The sequence below is a fragment of the Gobio gobio genome, assembly GCF_949357685.1.
Source record: "Gobio gobio genome assembly, chromosome: 8".
Taxonomy (NCBI): Eukaryota; Metazoa; Chordata; class Actinopteri; order Cypriniformes; family Gobionidae; genus Gobio; species Gobio gobio.
Window position 1 is genome coordinate 24363413 of NC_137114.1, and position 24534 is coordinate 24387946.

The 24534-nt window shown below is 38.1% G+C and overlaps 2 protein-coding genes across 4 annotated transcripts; both read right to left on the reverse strand.

Moving 5' to 3' along the window:
• Window positions 1-1576: 1576 nt before the first annotated feature.
• Window positions 1577-21154, reverse strand: arl4aa (ADP-ribosylation factor-like 4aa). Of its 3 annotated transcripts, none has more exons than XM_079823198.1 (5): window positions 21058-21151; window positions 8187-8234; window positions 7921-8068; window positions 4052-4444; window positions 1577-2544 (listed from the first exon to the last, which is right to left on the reverse strand). In XM_079823198.1, the coding sequence occupies exons 1-4, from the start codon at window positions 21093-21095 to the stop codon at window positions 4427-4429; spliced, it is 252 nt and encodes an 83-aa protein (XP_079679324.1). In that variant the 5' UTR covers window positions 21096-21151; the 3' UTR covers window positions 1577-2544; window positions 4052-4426. The 3 variants fall into 3 exon arrangements, with proteins under 3 accessions (XP_079679324.1, XP_079679323.1, XP_079679322.1); XM_079823197.1 differs by having other exon boundaries at window positions 8187-8237; window positions 21058-21125; XM_079823196.1 differs by lacking the exons at window positions 1577-2544; window positions 4052-4444; window positions 7921-8068; window positions 8187-8234 and adding an exon at window positions 16427-17204 and having other exon boundaries at window positions 21058-21154.
• A 648-nt stretch (window positions 21155-21802) lies between these two features.
• Window positions 21803-22940, reverse strand: cUnh7orf78 (chromosome Un C7orf78 homolog; the record flags this gene model as incomplete). Its single annotated transcript, XM_079823309.1, has 4 exons — window positions 21803-21883; window positions 21973-22115; window positions 22332-22416; window positions 22521-22940. 4 exons carry the CDS (start codon window positions 22938-22940, stop codon window positions 21803-21805), a joined length of 729 nt encoding a protein of 242 aa, XP_079679435.1.
• Window positions 22941-24534: the final 1594 nt, after the last annotated feature.

The window sequence follows — 24534 nt, forward strand, 5'->3', positions numbered from 1 at the left end:
GGAGAGCTAAAAGAAAGCCGCTTAAGCCATGTGGCAAAAATGAAACCATTTGGAAGGCAACTGAAGTTTCATGAGACTAAAGTTGATCTCAATGGCTTGAAGGCAATTGGATTTGGCACAAACTAATTATAGAACAACACTAAGGTAACACCATCCCTGTTAAACGTAGAGCTGCATGTTGATTTTCAGGAGGAGAGCATGGTACATTTACATTTGCATTTATTCATTTAGCAGATGCTTTTATCCAAAGCGACTGAGGGTTACAGGAAGCGATCCATCATGAAGAGGCGAAAAATCACAAAAAAAGTGCCTTAAATACTACGATTTGGACTTTGCTTAGAGTATAGCATAAGCAAGAACAGGGAGCGAATAGAGGAAAATTTTAGATTTTATTTTATTTATTTAAGTGCTCATGAAAGAGATGAGTTTTCAGCTGTCTTTTGAATGTCAGCGATTCTGCATTCCGGATGGAGGTGGGGAGATCGTTCCACCGGCAAGAAACAGTCAACGAAAATGTTCTGGAAAGGGATTTCATGCCTGTCTGTGGTGGTACCACAAGCCGTCGGTAAAGCTTATTGCATCAAGATAAATACAGGAAAATCCTTGGGAACCTTTCGCAATGCTGTTTTGTATGTAGACCTATGTATGTATGTATGTATGTATGTATGTATGTGTATACACTGATCAGGCATAACATTATGAAAGGTGATCTGAATAACACTGATTATCTCTTCATCACAGCACCTGTTAGTGGGGTTAGTGGTGGGTGGGATATATTAGGCAGCAAGTGAACATTTTGTACTCAAATTTGATGTGTTAGAAGCAGGACAAATGGGCAAGCGTAAGGATTTGAGCGAGTTTGACAAGGGCCAAATTGTGATGGCTAGACAACTGGGTCAGAGCATCTCCAAAACTGCAGCTCTTGTGGGGTGTTCCCGGTCTGCAGTGGACAGTATCTATCAAAAGTGCTCCAAGGAAGGAACAGTGGTGAACCGGCGACAGGGTCATGGGCGGTCTAAGCTCATTGATGCACGTGGAGAGCGAAGGCTGGCCCGTGTGGTCCGATCAAACAGACGAGATACTGTAGCTCATATCGCTCAAGAAGTTAATGCTGGTTCTGATAGAAAACTGTCACAATACAGTGCATTGCAGTTTGTTGTGTATGGGGCTAAATAGCCGCAGACCAGTCAGGGTGCCCATGCTGACCCCTGTCCACCTCCGAAAACGGCAACAGTGGGCATGTGAGCATTAGAACTGGAGCAATGGAAGAAGGTGGCCTGGTCTGACGAATCACGTTTTCTTTTTACATCACTAGGATGCGCCAGGTGTGTGTGCGTCGCTTGACCTCCAAATTCCCCAGATCTCAATCCACTCGAGCATCTGTGGGATGTGCTGAACAAACAAGTCTGATCCATGGAGGCCCCACATCGTAACTTACAGGACTTAAAGGATCTGCTGCTAACATCTTGGTGCCAGATACCACAGCACACCTTCAGGGGTCTAGTGGAGTCTATGCCTCGACATGTCAGAGCTGTTTTGGGAGCAAAAGGGGGACCAACACAATGGTTAATTTTTAAAATGTTTTTACTCCAAAACAATAGGCCTTTTACAAACCCACATTTCCCATTTAAAACTGCTGCTTCATACTGTTTGTGCATGTTTTTATTTGAGGTCTAAATAGTATGTAAGGATTTGAAATCAGTAAATAATTAAGTTTACAGCAATTTGAAGAAAGTAATGACAACTTATCACCATTAGAGGGCAATGCAGCTTTCTACAGCAACATATTTGTGTTGTGTATGATTATATCTAACATCACATATGTGTATAGATTCAGTTAAAATGGTCTTATTCATAACATGTCCCACAAAAGCAAGACTAATGGCAGATCAAAGGCCTCAATAGAGATACAAGGTGGACAGACAGATACATTTATTTTAATAAAGCAAGAAATGTGTTGGTATAAATAAAGGCACTTCCTATTAAAACTCCTATTTACAAAAAGTTATTTCTCTCTACTGCGTTGCATCTAGTTTGTGTACTATAGTACACACTCAAAAAAAACTTGCCATTGTGGACTGCAAATATGATAAATAGTTTACAGTGTTTCAAATACGCTGCTTTGGATAAAAGCATGTCAGGATTCTCGGATCTGTTGGAACATTGGTCTTACATAAAAAAAAGCTAATTTTGCTAACACAAGGCTAAACTACAACGTAATGAATGATTAATTATTTTAAACTGGAATGAACTGTGTCCCTTGTGAAATACTATTATTTATTTATTTTACATTTATCAGCTGCATCCTAAAATCAAGCAATATTCTTGATAGCGCAAGGGTCACTTTTATCTTTTATCACAGCATGTGTATACCTATAGTCTTTGGTGTATATTAGATTCAATTAAATAGTTCTCGTATTCACATGAAAATAATTCAATATGTAATCTGCAATGGTCCTGAAAACAAGACTAATGGCAGATGAAAACACTGTCTCAAGAGTACAAGAAAATAATCTTTTGAAAGATAAAAGACAAAAGCCTCTTCTTTGTGCAGGGCTCCAGAGTGCGACTAAATGGTCGCATTTTGCGACTAAAATTTGAGAGTGTGCGACTGAATTTTACATCCAGTCGCACACGTGCGACCAGTAAATTTGCCTGCTGTCGGTACTGGAGAAATTAAGAAAATACACTTACTAATTATAATTGATAGACGTTATGTCTGGCAAATTCTATTTTTGCCAGCAGTTTCTATATGAGATAATATTAAACCATTTGTCCGTGATGCATTTTTGCCATTCGCAATCCAGAAGAGAGAGAGAAAGCGAGCTCTCTCACGTGGAGCTACAGCGCACACAACACCACATGTCAGCTTAATGAGTGACGATGGCCAAGAGAACTACACAGAAGTTTAGTCTGCTTAAACTTTAGGGATGTGCTGTGATATTAATCTAATTTTATTTTCGATTTTGGCTTACAAGAATTATAAAAAGATGGTATGAGGTAAAACTATTCCTATAGCCGTCGAGCTCATCCTTCCCTTCACAGTCATGCGCTGTCATTTCTCCCTAAACCTAATCTAAACGTCAGATTCAGTGATTGTTGTAAACTGCAGTCTCTACTGTTGCTAAACTGCGGGATGTGTTTGATAATAAAGAGCTATTAAATGCACAATAATCCGCGCAAGAGACGCTGTTTCCAACTTCAACGCGGCTTATGTGTGTGTGCTGCGAAATTGACCGACTTGCACTTAATATTTTAGGCTTCGTGTGCGCGTCTAAACCATAAACAACAAATAGCCGGTGTCAAAATGACCGGATTGGAGAGTAGTCATTTTAACAGTTTATATCTTAAATGGGCGTAAATAGTTTGGAGAAATAGGAGAATGATATTATTAGTTCAACATTGATCGCTCTTAAAGGGGCAGCGTCTAATAAACCTGCTGACGATTGAGCCATTAATTCGACTCGAACAAAAGGCAAATAGAAAATATTCACATCTCTTGAATGAATAACTTTAGCTTTTATAAGCATTAATCTATCAATTTATACAGTGAAAACTATGCAGTGTTATTTTACATTTCATTACTTTATTAGATTTCTTTGTAGGTTTGTTCTTTACTGTAGCCTAATATTAATGTTAGCAGACCTTCCGAATGCCTGCACACTGGTCCATTTACACATAGATGTCTTATATTTTTGTTCAAACTTTGCTGTTTCTTTTGCTATAGATATTTTACTTTTCAGATTATAAAGCCATGTTAATTATGTTCTTAATTATGTTTTTTTATTTTTTATAAAAATAAATAAATAAAGTATAATAAAAAGAACAGGTAAGAATACTGTTAAAGTACCGGATCGATAAGCAGTATCGGTAAGAGTAGTAATACCGTTAAAACCTTAACGATACCCATCCCTATTAGTAATACAGTGGACATTAGTAGATTTGGTTAGCATGTTGATTTACGGTGTGCGCCCCTAAAATTTCTGGTTGTGCCCCTAAAATTTTCAGTTGGGGGCCACTGTGCTCCTAGTGAAAAAAGTTAGTCTGGAGCCCTGTTGTGAGGAGGCTGTGAGTGTGGGTTTAGCTGTAATGCAGCAATGACGTTGACAGTCTAATCAGCCAAATTAAGAGGCAAAAGAAGCAGAGAGATGTAATCATTATTAGCATATAGCATAATTGCTGTGCTGTAGGGACTCTGCGGTAACTTTAATCTCTGGAGAACGTCACAGCGCACTGTTGAGACTGGTGAAAATGTTTGCCCACGCTCATGGTTTCAAAGCACATAGCACTAATTACGTCCTGAACAAAATCAACATTTATTACACCAAAACTGCTCACTGTAAACAGGAGACTCAGGTCCCTGGGGGGTCTTTATCAGAGCTGAGGAAACGTTGTTATGTCTGGCTCCTGGTATGGTGCTCGGCGATCAGGCTTTACACTGATTCTGCAGGAAAAAGAACATGCATTTAATTGTTCAGTAAATCTAGAAAACATTTTGATGCCACACCATCTATAAAATAAAGCTATAGCAACAGTTATAACATAGATATGCACAGATCCATATGAGTTTACATGCAGCTAGTGACATGAATAACAACATTCCACTGCATTCTGTGGGAAAGTTTAAGCTGAAGAGATCCCATTTCAGAAAATATGGAGTACTTAGTGTCACAAAGTTATGCCATATGATACATAAGCTGCTTAGGAGTACTGATACAAGAGAAACAGGCCTAATCGGTCACATGAAAATATATTTTTTCCTGTGCTTTTATTTTGTTTTATATGTTAACATTTGTGAACTATAATTATACAAACATTTTACAGAATTGGTCAATGTTCATTTATAAATATATACCATTGCATAGTGTTAGTTCATGTTTATAATGCAACTTTAAATATTAAAAAATGCATTAAATAACATTAACCAATAATACCTTTTTAGATTATATTAACTGTTGTATTCACTGAAAAAAAAAACAGTCCTCAAAATTCCTCAGTATTTTTGTCTTGTTTTCCAGTATAAATATCTACAATGTTCTTAAATCAAGATACATTTACTTGAGAAGCAAAATTACTTAAGACATTAAATCTTGTTTTGTGAAAAAAATACATGTATTTATTTTTCTTACCCCATTGGTAGACATTTTGTTCTTGTTTGAAGCATACATTTATACTACTTTTTTCAGAAAAATTACTTGTCATCTCATTGTAGTCATACTATATGTTTAACCAATGGAGATACAATGTGGATAGACTTATACATTTATTTTTATAAAACAAGAAATGTGGTTGGTATAAATAAAGGTACTTCCTATCAAAACTCCAGAATCTTACATGTACTTTGAGCACCATAGCATGAAACTTGCACCGCAAATATTGCTGGCTCTAATGATAGAGTCGTAGTGCTTCTCATTTTTAAGCTGCTTGGATAAAAGCATAGTGTATTATCTCAGTATTCTGGGATCTGTTGAAACAATATGGCCTTACATAAAAAAAGCATAATTTTAAAAGAATGCTAAACGATCCTTTTGAATATTTTGAGATTAACTTAATGTTAAACTGGAATGTCCTTCTTTTTTTTTTTTTACATTTAGCAGCTGCATCCTCTCCAGCAAGGGGAAAGTATACTGCAGTCACTGTGTACACTGTGGGGCGTCTGACAGAACATCATGTCAGAAGTCTCTTTCCCTTAATTGTATCAGAGTGTGCGAGTGTGTGCATGTGTGCGGCGCTAATCAAGTCATGTTCACCACGTGTAACATCCTCAAAGGAAATGAGTCACTGGTAATGAAGACCTGTTAACATGGCAGGATGTTGCAGAAACGGAGGATCAGAGCCATTAAGTAAAACTGACTGATAGGGATGTTTTCTCTCTTTCTGTTTGTCATTTAGAAAATAGCTTTAAAAATTGTGTTATGTCTACAGATGTTATTGGTCACTGTTATTTTGGCGTTCACGTCTCAGACTGTAGAAAATATGTGTTTGTGGGGTGCAAACTGCTTTCAATATAGATTTTAAAAACTAACAATTTAAAGGGATAGTTCACCCAAAAATGAAAATTCTGTTCCTTTAAGGGGATAAACATACTTTTTACATTTATATTTCCTTCATTTAGCAAATGATTTTATCCAAAGCAACTTACACTCTTGCCCTTAAATGCACATGAACCCTTTCTTAATCCGTAGGGTTTAATATGGAGTTGTCCCACCCTTTGCTGCTATAACAGCTTCAACTCTTCTGGGAAGGCTTTCCACAAGGTTTAGGAGTGTGTTTATGGGAATTTTTGACCATTCCACTAGAAGCGCATTTGTGAGGTCAGGCACTGATGTTGGACGAGAAGGCCTGGATCACAGTCTCCACTCTAATTTATCCTTAATACATGCTGAAGCATTAAGAGTTCCTTTCACTGGAACTAAGGGGCCAACCTAGCCTGACAAGCCAGACCCACATCAAGATGTTGGGTCTGGGAACACACCATTGACAGGGCTCAATCTGAGGGGCGGGACAAACGGTTGTCTTTCAAATTCCCTCTGCACGCAATTGTATAGCGCTACAACCAACCAGAGCAAAGTGGAGCTAGTTGATGGATTAAACGTTCGCCGTATCCGGTCGGCAAAACTCCGAACACATCTTCCTTTCTTAAGAATGACTTCAGTGCCGTTCTTTATTCTTTTCTCAAAGAAAAGCTTAACTCAAAGTCTTCCAGAGTCGCGGCCAAAGCCGATTCGATAGACAGCCGTTTGCCAGCTTCTTTGTTTATGAGTAGCACGCGGAACCTCCGCAACTCTGCCATCATTATGTTAAGCCCGCCCACTGACTCTATATACGATGTGATTGGCCTGCCCAGAGTTTGGTTTTTCCAGCTCGCAGGTCTACCAAGAGTTGCTAGACTACACTCGCCGCAAATTAGATTTGCTGCCGCTAGGGTGCGTCTAGATTTCTAGGCTAGGGCCAACCCCAACCCTTGAAAAAACTCCACCAAACTTTACACTTGGCACAATGCAGTCAGGCAAATACTGTTCTCCTGGCAGCTGCCAAACCCAGACTCGTCCATCGGATTGCCAGACAGAGAAGTGTGATTCGTCACTCCAGATAACACGTCTCCACTGCCCTAGAGTCCAGTGAGGGCGTGCTTTACACCACGACATCCGACGCTTTGCATTGCACTTGGCGATGTAAGGCTTGGATGGAGCTGCTCGACCATGGAAACCCATTCCATGAAGCTCTCTACGCACTGTTCTTGAGCTAATCTGAGTTTGGTAGGTCTCAAGTAGGTCTGTAGCTATTGACTCAGAAAGTTGGCGACTTCTGCGCACTGTGCACCTCAGCATGCGCTGACCCTGCCCTGTGATTTTACATGGCCTATGACTTCATGGCCTATGACTTTCGAGTTGCTGCTGTTCCCAATTGCTTCCACTTTGTTTTAATACCATTAACAGTTGACCGCTTGAATTCACTGAGCTCCTGAGAGCGGCCCATTCTTTCACAGATGTTTGTAGAAGCGTCTGCATGTCTAGGTGCTTAATTTTATACCCCTCTGGCCATGGAAGTGATTGGAACTCCTGAATTCAATGATTTGAAGGGGTGTCCCATATTTTTGGCAATATAGTGTATATACAGTATATAGGCCCTTTATAAGCAAAACAAGTAAAAAAAAAAAAAAAAAGTAACTTGCTATAGTGTTATCAAGAGACCATGAGAACTGGAAGTCATGCAGTAATAACGATTATTATTTTACAAGACAGATCATTTGAAAGTGATATACATGTCTTTATTTACACAGCCCTTGTGACCATTTTGCAATGAACATGACTTCATCCCTGTAACTAGGCAGTTTTAGATAACTTGCCCCAAAGTGCTGATGCAATTCAATATTCTGATATGATATTGAAACTTTGAATCCAGGTAGTGTGAACTGACCTTAGAATGGCGTTTAGGGGAAGTGTGCATCCGACAGAGCAAGATTCCCGTTATCCATGTGACGGCTGTTTTTTCTTCAGAGAGAGTTGCTGATAACACAATGTTGTTCGGGACACCTCCGATTTCCTCAGAAGGAAGCACCTGTAGCCTGTGGAAAAAAGGTTTTGCCACAGCACACAGAAAATCACAACAGTGTCCACGTCACTGCGTCCCCCAAAGGACTCTCGGATTTTGTTTGCACAGGCGAACAAGCTCAAGTAACTCACAGCTCCAGAGGCGAGAACAGCAGTCTGTTGGAAAACACCTGCAAACAGCTGCTGTTTAGAAAGTGACAAAGAAAACATTGGTTTTCACCAACTGAGTGGTCTAGTTAGAAGGAACACCCTTTGAGAATAGTATAACAAACAAAGACACATTACACATTTGGCTATAGTTCCTGCCTTTCCTGTACAAGTACACACTCTACAGTAAGCGCACAAAACCTGTTATGATTTTATAAAGATATCTGCATTAAAATGTATGATAGAGCTACATTATTTACTAAAAAAAGAAAATGAATTCATACTCAACCTCATGTCATTCCAAACTTTCTCTCTTCCGCTTAACACAAAAGATGAATTTCTGGAGAATATCTGCTCTTTTTCTATATTTCCATTTAAATGTATGTATTTGGCAGAAGCTTTTATCCAAAGACGCTTATTCCATATAATGAAAGGGAACTACGGCTGTGAAACTCCAAATGTGGCAGTAAATACATGTATCTTACAAAAGATTTCTATTCATTAAAGAATCCTGAAAAAAGTACCATGGTTTACGCAAAAATAAGCTGTTTTATCAACTGTTTTCAACATTGATAATAATATTAAATGTTTCTTGAGCAGCAAATCATCATATTACAATGATTTCAGAAGGATCATGTGACACTGATGACAGGAGTAATGATGCTGAAAATCCAGCTGAAATCACAGGAATAAATTATATTTGGAGATATATTAGAATAGAAAACATATATTTGAATTGTAATAATATTTCACAGTATTTTTTTAATCAAATAAATGCAGCCTTGATGAACTGAAGATACTTCTTTTAAAAACATTGAAATATCTTACTGATGCCAAACCTTTTAGTATACATAAATGTATTATTCTTATTTTCAATCCACCTGGTGTTCCACAAAGCAGGAGTAAACATGGGGTATAATCACATTCATGATTGCTATCTCAGATGAAAAGAAAAATTGTACAGGCATTCAAAACCCTTTGATGCATACTGTACCTGTAGATTTTTTTTTGACACCACGTTGTGTGAAAAAAGCTGATTGTGTATCAGCATGTTTCAACATGCATGCTGACTCATTCTTAAAGTGAATTTCTATTGCAATATATTGTAAAATACTTGGTATTGCTGAGATCTGTAGAGACCTGTCTATTGAGCAGTTAACAGTCAACAGTTCTTTAGTAATTTTTAAACTGTGGGGAAAACAGGCTGTTTTCCATGGCAAAAGTCCTGAAGTCATTAATCTGTAACTCACTTTTTTTCTTTTCAACTAAACTTCCTGACTTCCCCTGAACTAAAGGTTCAAAACCTGCATTTTTAAAGACTGTCACTTATCAGCTAAACTAATTTTAGCAAAGCATTCTACATAAACAGAGAGGAGGAAAAGAGGGGGAAACTCACACTACAAAAAGCACATTCCTCTGAAAAACAAAACTAGTCTAACTTGACCGAGTTGTTCTTTTAGTAGGTTCTGTTTGCTTAGCTACTCTTTCCCTGACATGCACTATAGTGTACACTAACACATACTTTCCACATATTACAGCTTTAATTAATCAGTTCAATTCTTTTCAGCATTTATGTTGCATGACAGATAAAATAACTCACAGCCTATTATTATTTAGAAACACTTTAGATGGAGCACTGTAAACAACAGAAAAAGCTTGTGACAATGGAAATACTGTAAATCACAGGAAATACTACAATCACTACTCACTGATCGAGATGAAGAGATTGGACTTGAAATGTTTATGCCATATATTTTTGCCATAAGTGAAAGGGGACTGAGGCTGTCAAACTAAAAAAAGTTTGGTCTGAAGCTATATGGTAGATAAAGTTATTATTTACAATAAAAGAAAAAAACTTGCCATCCACTGCGTTCATTAATAAACTCCGGATAAGCAAAAAGTTTGGGGTCAGTAGGATAAAAAACATTTTATTCAGCAAGGACGCAAATGATCGAAAGTGATGGTAAAGACTTTTACACTGTTACAAAAATCCCCAAAAATGTATCATGGTTTCCACAGAAATATTAAGTGCGACAACTATTTATAATCAGAAAATAAATTGATTTCTGAAGGATCATGTGACACTGAAGACTGGAGTAATAATGCGGAAAAATTCAGCTTTCATCACAGAAATGAATTACACTGTAAAAAAAATTGTTGATTTAACTTAAAGTAAGTAACCTGGTTGCCTTAAAATTTTGAGTTAATTGAAATTAAAAATTTGAGTTAATACAATGAAGGAAATTGGTTTAGTAAATAGAAACTCTAAATATTATTGTATCTGAACCACATAAGTTTAAAAAAAAAAATCATGAATAGCACAATTTGGCATGTTTCACTGCATTATTACAAATAAAACACAATTACGCAACATGCTTACAAAATCTTTTAATAATATTTGAATAAAGGGTGATTCTCAAAAACGTTCATTGTATTAACTCAAATTTTTAATTTCAATAAACTAAAAATTTTACAATATTTTTACAAACACTTTTAAAATATTTTTTTTACAGTGTAAATTATATTAATTAAAGTATATTAAAAAGGAAATGGTTATTTTAAATTGTAATAATATTTTACTGGCAAAGCATGCTGGAAAATAGAAATCCCAGCCCAGTTTTGGTTACATTTAAAGGTCCCATGGCATGGCATTTTTCTATTATTTTATAGTGTTTCCTGAGGTGTACTTATATTGTTAGTATGATTTTTACATCATAAAATGTCATAATTTAGAAATAAAATGCATTTTTTCTATACTGCTGTTTGCCCTGTGGCTGAATGCCCTGTTTCAAGAGGCGTGTCTGCTGTGAGACTTCAGTAAAAACGCCCACTGTTGTGATTGGCTGACATCTTTGCATTTGAAATTAGCGGAGGGGGCGTGGTTTAACGAGGTCTACGACGCACGAGCTGCTGCCAGAGAGACGGATGGACCTGAGTTCATTTCTCATCAGTTCTCAGCACGTCTCAGTTCAGGGTGAACTGTTGTAGTTACTAGAATATACTTCAGGTTATTAGTTTATTTCTAGTCGGAGGGACTGTCACTCATGTCAGAAAGTTAGTAACTTTAGTAAATTATGGATCAGCGCTGACTCGAGACGCGAACCGTTTAGAACGATTCAGTCCGATTTGGTGAACTGGTTCGGTTCACTAAAAAGAACCGATTCAAAAGAATGATTCGTTCGCGAACCGGACATCACGGAGACGGAGCGATTGCTAACAAAGTTATTTATAGTAACTACTGAGTTATGAGAGCGCTGTCTGTCAGCGCGAGTTTATTGTGTTTGTATCTGAGAGTTCTGAATAAACACGAGTCCCAGTCACACCGAGTCCGTCTTCATCATTATTCTACCAACTTTGTAACACATGCAATGTACCATTACAGCGAGATGAACGAGTTAGTAAGTTTGATTAAAGCATTATTTCTAGATATGTTCCAATCATATGAAAAGCGTCAGTGAGTAGCGTCAGTGAGCATTGAGTAACTTACACAGCGCAAACAAAGACACAACAGCAGTAATCGAATGTAATCCAGTTTATTGTGGGGAAAGCTGGCTAGCCTAGCCGGATACCCTCACGCTTACCCCCCTTCTGCTTAATCTCACACCGCGTTTGGTGCCTCCGCTGTGGGCCAGATGCAGTACTGGGGGTCGGGGATGTTGAAGGCCAAGCTTCGGCGTGCGTGAGGTTTATCTCTAAAGATGTGGCTCTGCCGATGTTGAGCAGAAACTCCCGACTGTATGCACATTTAAGAACAGATAGACGCGACGAGGACGTACAAAAACACTGACTCACAAGATAGAAAACACGAAAACACCGTTCTGTCGGGAGAGAGAGAAGCCGCAGCGTGTGCACGAATAATAAATAATTAGCTACACATAAGAAATCACTGATCACAGATCAGAAGGAACTGAAAAAAAGACTTCTGTTTTCATTTGTACATCCAAACACTGAGAAACTGCCAGCATTCACTCGTTCACAACCCATGATCTCTCGAGCGCTTGCATGGGCGTGCCAGATTCTCTGGGTGGAGGAAAGGGAGGTAACCGTTCCTGCTTGGACGTCAAACCAGGAGACTTCAGGATTGGCTCGTCTGGCCTGTCATTTTCTCAAAGGCAGACAAAGACAGCCAGAACTCGGTTTTACACCGATCAACATTTCTATCCACTTGGGGACAATATTCAGGCTAGGGGAACTCATATTAATGTTGAAATACCCCATAAAATGAAAATTTCATGCCACGGGACCTTTAAGTTAGTCTAAATTAGTTAATGAAACTCAAAACACTGAAACAATTCAGATTACTGAAAATGTGTCAGAAGAAGAAAGTTCTAAAGACTTATAAAAGTTCAGTTGTTTGAACTAATTTGTTTATTTTGAGTTGGCTCTACTCAAACCAATGAATTATTTGGAGCGTTAGGGTTTACAGTGCAGGTCTTTCATGACCGTGGGAACACAGATACAATGTATCGTTGAAACAAGCACCAGCTAGTTCTCAATGCAGTAATTTATTGCAGAGACTGGATCAGTCACATGGCTGGACCAACAAGCATCAGAATGAATGCACACCTTATGACAACTAAAGCCATAAGGATTAAATGCAAACAGTATTTACAACAAGATTAAGATCTTTGTGGTGATCACATTATCTGTGGCAGCACACACTGATATAAACCAGACATTTGAAATTACAGAACATGATGTTTACTTAGTTCTAAAAGACCAAAACATTACTTATTTAGCCCATAAAGCCTCTTAATCTCATGATGTTTGTCAGAATGAACCCTTGGTCTAATATGAGTGCAACACATTTAAACCCACTGAGAATTATTCTTCAGACAAAAGAACCAGGAAAAACAGCTACTGGACCCCCATCTACCCGAGCTCATCCTTCAAGCTGGAATGAGATGAGAGCAGAGCTGAACAAAAGCAGTCTGCCAACACGCTGTCATCAGATACAGACGGGGGGAGTGAAGGGGGGGCTGCATGGAGAGCCAGGTCACTACACCTCTCTCTTTCCCACAAAATCTCATAGACTGCACTGCAGGGTTTCTGAGATAACTGAACACAAGCTCACAGTTGTCCTTGAAACAATGTCTAAAACTGCTTTTAAAAGCTAGAAAAGTGCCATTACAACAAAAAAAGACTCCTCTTTCTCTGTTACACTCTATTATTTTACAAGCAGTCACATGGTAATCTACTCTTTTTGTCCCGTCCAAACAAGTTTGCAGAAAAATAGGTTTCGCACAATGAACCTAGAGCTAGATAAAGTATAAAAAAAAATTATGAATTCGATACAAAAGTGAATTAGTGAACAAACACAGAAGCAAAATATTAAAGTTTGTTAGGTTTTAAAATTGTAATTATACTGTTCAAAATAAGATTCAGGGCTCTATACACCCGGCGCAATGTTTTTTGCTACTTTCAGCTCAACACAGTTATTTTCACGTCCAGCGCCACATTGTTAAAATAGCAAATGCACTCGTGCCCGTCTGTTCGCCCATGGGCGTGCTAGTCTGAAAACGAAGTGTGTTCAAGCACATTGCTATTTTGAGGCAACTGAAAACGACTGCGCCATTGACCAACAAAAACCTGGTCTGAAGTCAATAGCGCAGTATTTTGTGTGTTATTTAAAGAGTGCGTTAGTAATATGTGCCTATAGGCGGGAGAAGCATTCAGTTTTTCTCCTCACAAATTCTGCCATATAAATAGCCAATCCGCCATGGTGCAAGCGCAACTGGCTTTTAAAGGGAATGGGAGATGAGACTCTGATTGTTTTATTGCACGTTACGCCCAAAACACACCCATGACTCATTAAGAGACGAGGTGCAACACTTTTTTTTCGTCGTTAAACTAGCAAAAGTGGATTCCGACACGCCCTAAGTGCACCTGCACCATTCGCTTCAGACCATGCGTGTTTTTTGTGACACTTTGTGGTTGTCAACTGTTAGTGGAACTACACCTGTGTGAAGATTACTGTAAAATGCCTGTAACTAAATGTGCAGATGCCATTTGGTTTGATGTTTTATCTAATGCAATGAAATTCATACCTTTTAGGTGGAAGTGTACAAAAGTGTTTTTGGGGGCACTACTGGAGAACCAACAGGTTTCCAAAACCTGCAGGTGTGATACTGACCTGACATTCCATATTAGTCTAGCGAAAGTGTGGGAAAGAAAACTGAAGTGCAGATTTTTTCCTGTCCGTCACCATCCCAGCTCAGCATTGCTGACATCAATGGAATGGGGGGGGGAAGAGGCTCTGGATTTATGAGGCAGGACTGGAATTTAGGGAAGCATGTGATACACAGCAGAAAAATCCTATAAATCCCCTCCAGTTGGGCCATTTCTGTGTTTCTGAATCCTGCAGAGGTGAATGCATCATACAGTAGATAAGGGGTCGTTTCTAATCTGATAACATAGAGGGGCCCATGGTCTTATAATTTACGATGTATGGGCGTTTGCTTTCCATTCTCACCTTAGTGTTACTGAAGCAAAGAAGAATGTGGTGGTGCAAGGCTCCAAGTACTCATGCTTTTTAAAGGGATGAGTTAAAGGGATAGTTCACCCAAAAATAACAATTCTGTCATTTACTCGCATCATGTTGTTCCAAACTTGTATGACTTTCTTTCTGCCGTGAAACACAAAAATTCTGAAAGACCATGCAATTACTGTACAATAAACAAGGACAGAAGTTTTCATGCTTTAAAAGTGACACAAAAGCACCATGAAAGTATCATAAAAGCTGTCTATATAAAACTCATGCAGTGCACAGCAAGTTTTCTAAAGCTGTACAATAAGGAATGCACTAATATTACAATTCTGGCCCATACTTATGAGCCAATAACCAGTCAATGTTGAAATTCTTATATATATATATATATATATATATATATAAATCAATTTAGGCATCACTTAATAATGTGTCGTATGAAAAGTGGATATTAATTTTGAGATTTGTTGAAGATTACATTTAACAGTGTTATTAAATTAATTGTTTTTAAAGATTTTATAAATAAGCACAATATAATGGTAATACAATGTAAAAAATAAAGGAAAAGCCATGTACAATTAACTATCCAATATTGATACTAATAAGTTAGATAATTGATATGGTACTGATTACTGCTGTCAAAACGATTAATCGCATCCAAAATAAAAAGTGTTTACATAATATGTGTGTGTACGGTGGGTTTATAATTATTGTGTTCATATAAATACACACACATGCATGTAGCCTATATATTTAAGAAATATATAGGCTACATGCATGTGTGTGTATTTATATGAACACAATAATTATAAACCCACCGTACACACACATATTATGTAATGTATTTTATATATATATATATATATATATATATATATATATATATATATATATATATATATATATATATATAAATATATAAAATACATTACATAATATGTGTGTGTACGGTGGGTTTATAATTATTGTGTTCATATAAATACACACACATGCATGTAGCCTATATATTTAAGAAATATATATATATATATATAGATATAGATATATATATATAAATATATAAAATACATTAAATACACGAATAATGATTTCAATTTCAGTCTGTTCCTCACACAAAGCTATTGCTATTGTACACAATATATCAGTATTGTCAAATCGATTAATCGCATCCAAAATAAAAACGTTTGTGTGCACATAATATATGTGTGTACTGTGTAATTTTTTTTTTTAAAATATACATCATTGTATATTTAATGTATTGTATATTTATGTATTTAAATATACATCATTTTTTTACACAGTACACACATATATTATGTGCACACACATTTTTTTATTTTGGATGCGATTAATCGATTTGACAGTACTGATATATTGTGCATCCCTTCCTACAATAGCTTTGTGTGAGGAACAGACTGAAATTTAAATCATTATTCGGTTAAAAACAACACGTTACATGAACATGAGTAAATGACAGATGTTTCATTGTTAGGTAAGCTATTCCGTGAACGTGATAGTATGATCTGAAAAATGAGCCGACCCTAAAATGACAAAAGACTTGGCAGACAATAAAGTCTCAGTGTGTGCAAGTATTACATGTGACAATTTAGAATAAACATAGAAAGCCCTTTTATTGCAAATAAACATTCTACATAAAACCTACACAACATGAATCATCCTTCAGTGGGATAATTAATAAAACCTTTATATTAAGTTTATATATTTCTAAGTGATCGTAAACAACCAGAGAAGTAAACAACTAAAGTGCATGTTGGCTCTAACCAACTCTGGGCACATAAAAATCAACTGCCATTGTTCTTTTTCCACCCATTTATATATAATACATTTATGGTCTATTTTTCTGTTTTTGCTCTTTGAGCATCTTTCTTCGTTTTAGGATCATGTCATGAAGTCTTTCGAGTCCTTCTTTCAGACCATCACCAATGATGGCGCAGGTGGGCTGCAGGTGCCATGGCGTAGAGGGTCCCAGTTCATTGAGCGCCAGCATGGTCTCTATCTGTGACAGTGACAGAGCCTGTCTCAAGTCCTGCTTGTTAGCAATAATCAGCACAGGCACTCCTTGATTTTCAGAGGAGCGGGCGATTTTGTAAAGCTCCGTCTTAGCCTCTTCCATCCTCTCCCTGTCCAGAGAGTCCACAACAAACATGATGCCATCCGCGCATCGTGTATAGGACTTCCAGAGAGGGCGCAGTTTCTCATGGCCGCCAACGTCCCAAAAGTGAAACGTCACTGTCCGTGAGTCCCCGACAGCTATTCGGACTTTCTCTGCATTGAAACCTCTGGTGGGGACAGTGTTGACAAACTCATTGAACTGCAGACGGTACAGCACCGTTGTTTTGCCTGCAGAGTCCAGACCCAGAATAGAGATGTGAAAAGAAGAACAGAAAGGAAGCTCTGATATTCCGTTCCCCATTTCCCTCAGGACTGTGAGAACAACACAAGTTTAGGACGATGTTCCATAGGTCCAAAATCCAAGTTGCACATCCAATGCGTGCCTAGAAGTTCATAGATAGGCACATGGTGGTTTTAAATGGTGATTAAAGGATCTAATACAATGTGCATGGTTGCATAATGACAATGAATTATTTGTGAGGATCTGTTTTAAATATGGTCACACTTTATCTTTACATGTCAAACAAAATGAGACTTTCAGGTAAAGTGGGTTACTTAAAAAAAAAATAATAATAATCTGACATCCTAAATCATTATATTATGAGCTTTCCTGGCATAGTAGACCATATCAAACAATGGTTTCAATGTAGTTTGTCCAAACAGATTTAAATTAAGACTACCAGCTGGTCAGGGTTAAACTAACATGGTAGACCCTGCTCAAGCTGGTTAGTGCTGGTAAACCATTTTACACAACTAAATTACCAGCATTTATGTTCCATACACCAACTTGACCACCTAAAAGGCACAATATGTAATTGCCGCCGCTAGAGGTCGCTTCAAAACAAAGGCGTAGCTTGATGACGCCTTGAATTCTGGAAATCATGGGAGTTGTTGTCTTCACCTCTTGCCGGTGGAAAAGAATCCGACGGGACTCGGGCAGAAATCATATTCACGGATGAGCTAATGTATATAAGATTTATTAATGTTACTGTAGTATGAAGCAGGGTGTGGCTGAAAGCCGTTGGAGTGGAACGAGGCAGCTGGAGCGATTGCTAATGAGAGAGAGAAGTGGCTCGAGAGAAGTGGAGCTTTCCCACTTCCGCTTCTTCCGCTTATGCGTATGTGGGGTAACGCAGAGCTGTTATCATATTAGATACATTTGAGTGTGTTGAAAGTTATGTTATAAGTTATAATGCAACTAGGATACACTTGTTGCACACTGCAGTAGGGCTGTAATCTCCCAGTCGATTAGTCGTTTTTTAGTCGATACGTTCTGACTCGACCAAAATTCTGATTGGTCGATTTTTGGCCGCATTCATTTCATCAGTTGTGCCGCGTTCATTTCATCAGTTTTGCCGCGTTCATTTCATCCGTTTGGCCGCGTTCATTTCATCAGTTTTGCCGCGTTCATTTCATCAGTTTTGCCGCGTTCATTTCATCAGTTTGGCCGCGTTCATTTCATCCGTTTGGCCGCGTTCATTTCATCCGTTTGGCCGCGTTCATTTCATCCGTTTGGCCGCGTTCATTTCATCCGTTTGGCCGCGTTCATTTCATCCGTTTGGCCGCGTTCATTTCATCCGTTTTGCCGCGTTCATTTCATCAGTTTTGCCGCGTTCATTTCATCAGTTTTGCCGCGTTCATTTCATCAGTTTTGCCGCGTTCATTTCATCAGTTTGGCCGCGTTCATTTCATCCGTTTGGCCGCGTTCATTTCATCCGTTTGGCCGCGTTCATTTCATCCGTTTGGCCGCGTTCATTTCATCCGTTTGGCCGCGTTCATTTCATCCGTTTGGCCGCGTTCATTTCATCCGTTTGGCCGCGTTCATTTCATCCGTTTGGCCGCGTTCATTTCATCCGTTTGGCCGCGTTCATTTCATCAGTTTTGCCGCGTTCATTTCATCAGTTTGGCCGCGTTCATTTCATCCGTTTGGCCGCGTTCATTTCATCAGGTGGAAAGCACTAATTGCTTCAGTTCTGTCTTCAGAACACCCCCCTTGTTTTCACTTATTTTGGATTAGCCCAACCCACTGGAGAAGAGAGATTGAAGTACGCTACTTTGCTGTATAGGTCAATTATTTATTTAATTGTGAAAGCGTTTTCCTAGTCAGTCCTCTTCTACCATGTCAACAAAGACATCGGCAGTGTGGCAGCATTTTTTTTAAATAGAAAAAAGAAAAAATAGAAAAAAGTCGAATGCAAATTTTGCAAGCAACAGTTTGCATATCACAGCTCGACAACAAACATGTCATATCACCTAAAAACGGTAAGCTAACTTGTCTGCGTTAGGTTGCCCCGTCTGTTTTGAGTTGCCCCGTCCCTTTTATTGCTAATTTATTTCTAGTATTATTTATTGGATTTGGGCACTTTATTATTTTATTTTTTATTTGGAGCCTAGTGCGCTGTGCCCACTGTTTATAATAGTTCTGAGCCTATGCTTTATTTTTCAGTTATGCACTTTATTTCGTTTCTGCTCTTGATCTGGCTTGTTTAATAAATATTCCTTTTTTATTAAAGTGGACATGCCTTTTGTGTTTAAGAGTAAAAGCTTTAAGTTAATAGTCTATTCGTGTCTCAGCCACGAAGCTGAGCTGATCCTATGTTCGAGCTGCACAGAGCGGCTGAAATGATAGTGTCTGTCAGTTATTATAATAGCCTACGTATGACAAAAACAATTGTCTAAATTATGTTGAATATTCCTCAAAAGTTATTGTGATGATATCACTAGTTGACAACATAGTAGCCTACTATATTTTGGGAAATCATAGGCTATGATATTGCGCAGGTGCACGTGATGCAAAGCTGTCAGAGCCGACAGACTCGTGTGTCAGACTCATTCCAGTGCAAAATAATTAGGTCAAAAAACTATTTAATATACTGCAAATAGCCTACTAGTTTTTATGTTTATTTATAATTAATTTAGGCAGACAACAAGGCTACCAAGTAGGTAGGCCTACTGCGCACAGTGCGCAGCTAATTCATTTAACTTTTTTTTCCTAACGTCATTTTTTTGTTGATTTTTTGTCAAAAATTTCAGGACTTCAGTCGACCACGATTTTCTATGGTTGATTACAGCCCTACACTGCAGTGAGCTAGATCGATATTACCCATGGTAAAACATGGAAGTCGCAGTAAATCAAGAAAACGTGATTTAAACAATAAGATTAACTGTGTTGAGCTGTATAAATTATTCGTTTTCTCGATTAACGTATCCAAACAGTTGCTCACCTGTCTAATAATAACACATCATATATTAAAGATTCCTTTAGCATGTTTCTATGGTTTCTACGAAACAAAACCGGAAATTGAGGGTAACGTGGATATGATGTCATTGATAGGCGACACACAGACATGGTCTGGATATTTTAATCCAAAAATCGTACATATTGTGCCTTTAAGCTGATATGACATGGCTTTTCGTTGAAATGCAACTCGAATGCTTACCACTTTCATTGCAAAATATTGTTCTAAAGAAATGTTGTAGTATTTCAATAGCAGCTAACATATGTTTAACATTATCTATAAATTATAAACTTCTGTCCCACTTTATGTGAAAGAAAGGGTTAACAGCAGTGTCTAGATGTGTACATTGAAATTACATTAAATATTATGTTGTATATATGTACAGTGCATTTAGGAGAGTATAGTATCATAAACAAACTTAAAGTCTTTATAAAAGTACATGTCAAAAATATATTACGACAAAATCTCGCACATTTCATAGTGCTTCGTCTTAGCTCACCTAACTTGTACACATTTCATTAATGTAAACTAATATGAACATGAGTGTGTAAACCCACAAGATCTCAGTAAGCAATTTTATTATCACATGACGCAATATTTCCTAGAAACTGATAAATAGGGTGGTCCAACAATGAAACAGGGAGCGATAAGAGAGTTCAGCTGAGCTAGTCGTTTCTCTGGAAGTCACTCCACCTGTCGAATCGAAACTTTTCTGAATGCAACCAAAGTCCACGCAGACGTCCTATTTATTCATCCTAGACAGTGACTACATTAGTATATAATGCAAATGTTCCCTTAATCGAAGTGACAGCAGCTCTGGAGAAAATGTGTGGATGTTTAAAACGCATGAATCGTAGCTCGCGCCTGGGGCCAGTATAATGAAATAATCATGACGCGTTGACAAAATTAGCTTGGATAGAAAATACACATGAATCTGTATCCCTTATCTTTAGTTAAAAGTTTAAAAACTAAGCTCACTGTCGCCCATTGAACTTACCTTTCAGACTTCATACTTCGCAAGACAGCGTCATTCATTAACGCCCTAGTAGCTCTGCTTTGCTCTACTGTGCCGACTGACGAAGCGCGCGGCCGCACTCGCGCGCACAAGCAGCAGCTCGTTTGTTTACCTTTAAAATGATTGGTCAATGGAGGTCATGCGGCCATAATGGATACAAAGAGATGGATGAGAAAAATGAGAAAGCTACAATTGCTGCAACAATTGGCTATTAAAACTTAATTTGTTTGTAACATTTTATTTTTATTTCTGCAGTGCTTACATTTTTGTTTGTGCAATAAACACAAACATCTTTGCCTGTTTGTACAGTTTTATTTATAAAAAAAAGAAAACAGAAAGAAAGTGTGTAATAATCATTATAATGGGAGTGACAATAAACAGCAAACTCGTTAGAAAAAACAGCAACCCTCTTTCTTTACTCTTAAAGGTATAGTTTGCCCAAAAGGAAAATTTGGTCATTGTTTAGTCACCCTTAAGTTGTTCTAAACTTTCTTTCTTCTGTTGAACACAAAAGAAGATATTTGAAAGAATGATGGTAATCAAACAGTTGATGGTAGCTAGCATTGACTATTAGGAAAATGGAAGTCAATGTCATCTGTTTGGTTACCAACATTTTTTTTATTTTGTGTTCGACAGAAGAAAGAAGCCCATACAGGTTTGGAACAACATGAGGGTGAGTAAATGACAAAATGTAAATTTTTGGGTGAACTGTCCCTTTAAAACAGATTCATTTCCTCCAAGAGTTGGTCAACTTTTCTTCAATTCGGTCCATTAAGGCACTATATACACCTCTTCTGCGGCGATATCTCTGTAACACAGAAAGTAAAATGTTTCCAAAAAAGTTAATAAATCTGTTAAATGGTAGAAGAGAAATATGGGTGTTCTCTGCATGCTTACTGTATAAGATGCAGATTTTGGAGGCCATGGCGTCTTTGGTAGTATGAGCCTTGGGTCCCATTTAAGCTCTGGTGGTTTGAAAGTGTCTATTTTGCTAACTGAGTCTCTGTGAGAAAGGTTCAGGTCATGATGGCTGTCAGTGACTGTTGAGACATTGCAATAAAATGCAAAGCTTATCAGTACATGTTGGGTTACTGGGTGGTTTTAAAGACCTTTGTTCTATACAATGGTTCTTATAAGATAAGAAATACAAGATTGCTTGTTCAGTGGAAATACAAGAACAATAATATGCAACACAGTTTATACCAAACATATTTCTCTCGGTTTTCAGTCATGATGTCTTAATGAAAAGAATTCACCTGCTTTTAGGCATTGAGACTTTAAGAACAAGCAGTCTGGATCCTTTTCTATAGAAGTCACCATGTCTGGCATTCCCTCAGCACACTGCAATCAGATAATGAGTGTTTAAATGTCTTATAAAGACTGTCATCTAGTGTTGATACAGTGCAGTGCAGATAATGTGGACAATAACCGTTTTAAAAACGTACAGGTCTGAAGTTGTGAGGTTTTGGATTTTTGTAAGGCCCGACAGGATTCGTCCCTGCTCTCACAAACAGCAGTTTTGTCTCTAGCGAGTCTGGTGGTTTGTAGCATGTGATAAATGGTTGTTCTTTATGTCGAGATAATATTGAAGGAGTACCATCCTTGATCTTTTCCAAAACAAAAGATTTTAGATCCACGCTATCATTTGATTTAACCAGGTGAACGGTTTTGTTCTTGATTGGTGGTAAACCGACAGATCTATATAGTTTTGGAGTGAAGTCAGGGGCTTTCTTGTTCCATGGATGAAGGGGAACTACTGGGTGTGATGGGACGGGTCCACAGCTCCGGCTTGAGATCAAGTTCTGACTCACAGAAAAGAGCAGCTTTCTTCTGAGGTCAACAGACGTGGTATCAGGAAAATTCATCGTGAATCAGCCACATCCTTATGTTCAGAGCAGTGATCTGAAACCAAACACGTATAATGCATAAAACTGCTCAAATGCATGCACACATCTTTTCAGTGCACCAACTATTTCATGAATTTCATTTAATATTATTTACAGTTTTTCTCAATCGCTCTGGCTCAATTATCAAGCTCTGAGACTTTTTTTCCTCGAAACAATAAGCTACAAGTTTTTTGTTCAAATCAGATTAGAAATTCTTATTGATTGTTTTGGCACATGTGTGCAAAAGAGGTGTCTACAATTTGTACAATAACTAAATGCATGGTTTGTTGATTCTCGGTGAAACTGTCAAATTCTTCACAACTTCTAAACATGCTTTCATCGTGTGAACCATGTGATCGAAATGATATGTTCAGTGATTAAAATCGGTTAGACATGATATATTCCGGAAATATAATGTTATGTTGTAGTGTACATTGTGTACAAATGGCCTGCCGTTGTAATAAAATAGGAATCATAATCTTATCAATCAACCAATCAAGTTATATGCACTCACCTAAAGGATTATTCGGAACACCTGTTCAATTTCTCATTAATGCACTTATCTAATCAACCAATCACATGGCAGCTGCTTCAATGCATTTAGGGGTGTGGTCCTGGTCAAGACAATCTCCTGAACTCCAAACTGAATGTCAGAATGGGAAAGAAAGGTGATTTAAGCAATTTTGAGCGTGGCATGGTTGTTGGTGCCAGACGGGCCGGTCTGAGTATTTCACAATCTGCTCAGTTACTGGGATTTTCACGCACAACCATTTCTAGGGTTTACAAAGAATGGTGTGAAAAGGGAAAAACATCCATTATGCGGCAGTCCTGTGGCCGAAAATGCCTTGTTGATGCTAGAGGTCAGAGGAGAATGGGCCGACTGATTCAAGCTGATAGAAGAGCAACTTTGACTGAAATAACCGAGGTATGCAGCAAAGCATTTGTGAAGCCACAACACGCACAACCTTGAGGCAGATGGGCTACAACAGCAGAAGACCCCACCGGGTACCACTTGCTGCTATTGCACTTCTGGTTAGACCTAAACTGCATTTCGTTGCCTTGTACTTGTATTTGTGTAATGACAATAAAGTTGAATCTAATCTAATCTAATCTAATCATCTCCACGACAAATAGTAAAAAGAGGCTACAATTTGCAGTAGCCTCTTGAAGACTGGAAAAATGTTGCCTGGTGTGATGAGTCTCGATTTCTGTTGAGACATTCAGATGGTAGAGTCAGAATTTGGCATAAACAGAATGAGAACATGGATCCATCATGCCTTGTTACCACTGTGCAGGCTGGTGGTGGTGGTGTAATGGTGTGGGGGATGTTTTCTTGGCACACTTTAGGCCCCTTAGTGCCAATTGGGAATTGTTTAAATGCCACGGCCTACCTGAGCATTGTTTCTGACCATGTCCATCCCTTTATGACCACCATGTACCCATCCTCTGATGGCTACTTCCAGGATAATGCACCATGTCACAAAGCTTGAATTATTTCAAATTGGTTTCTTGAACATGACAATGAGTTCAATGTACTAAAATGGCCCCCACAGTCACCAGATCTCAACCCAAT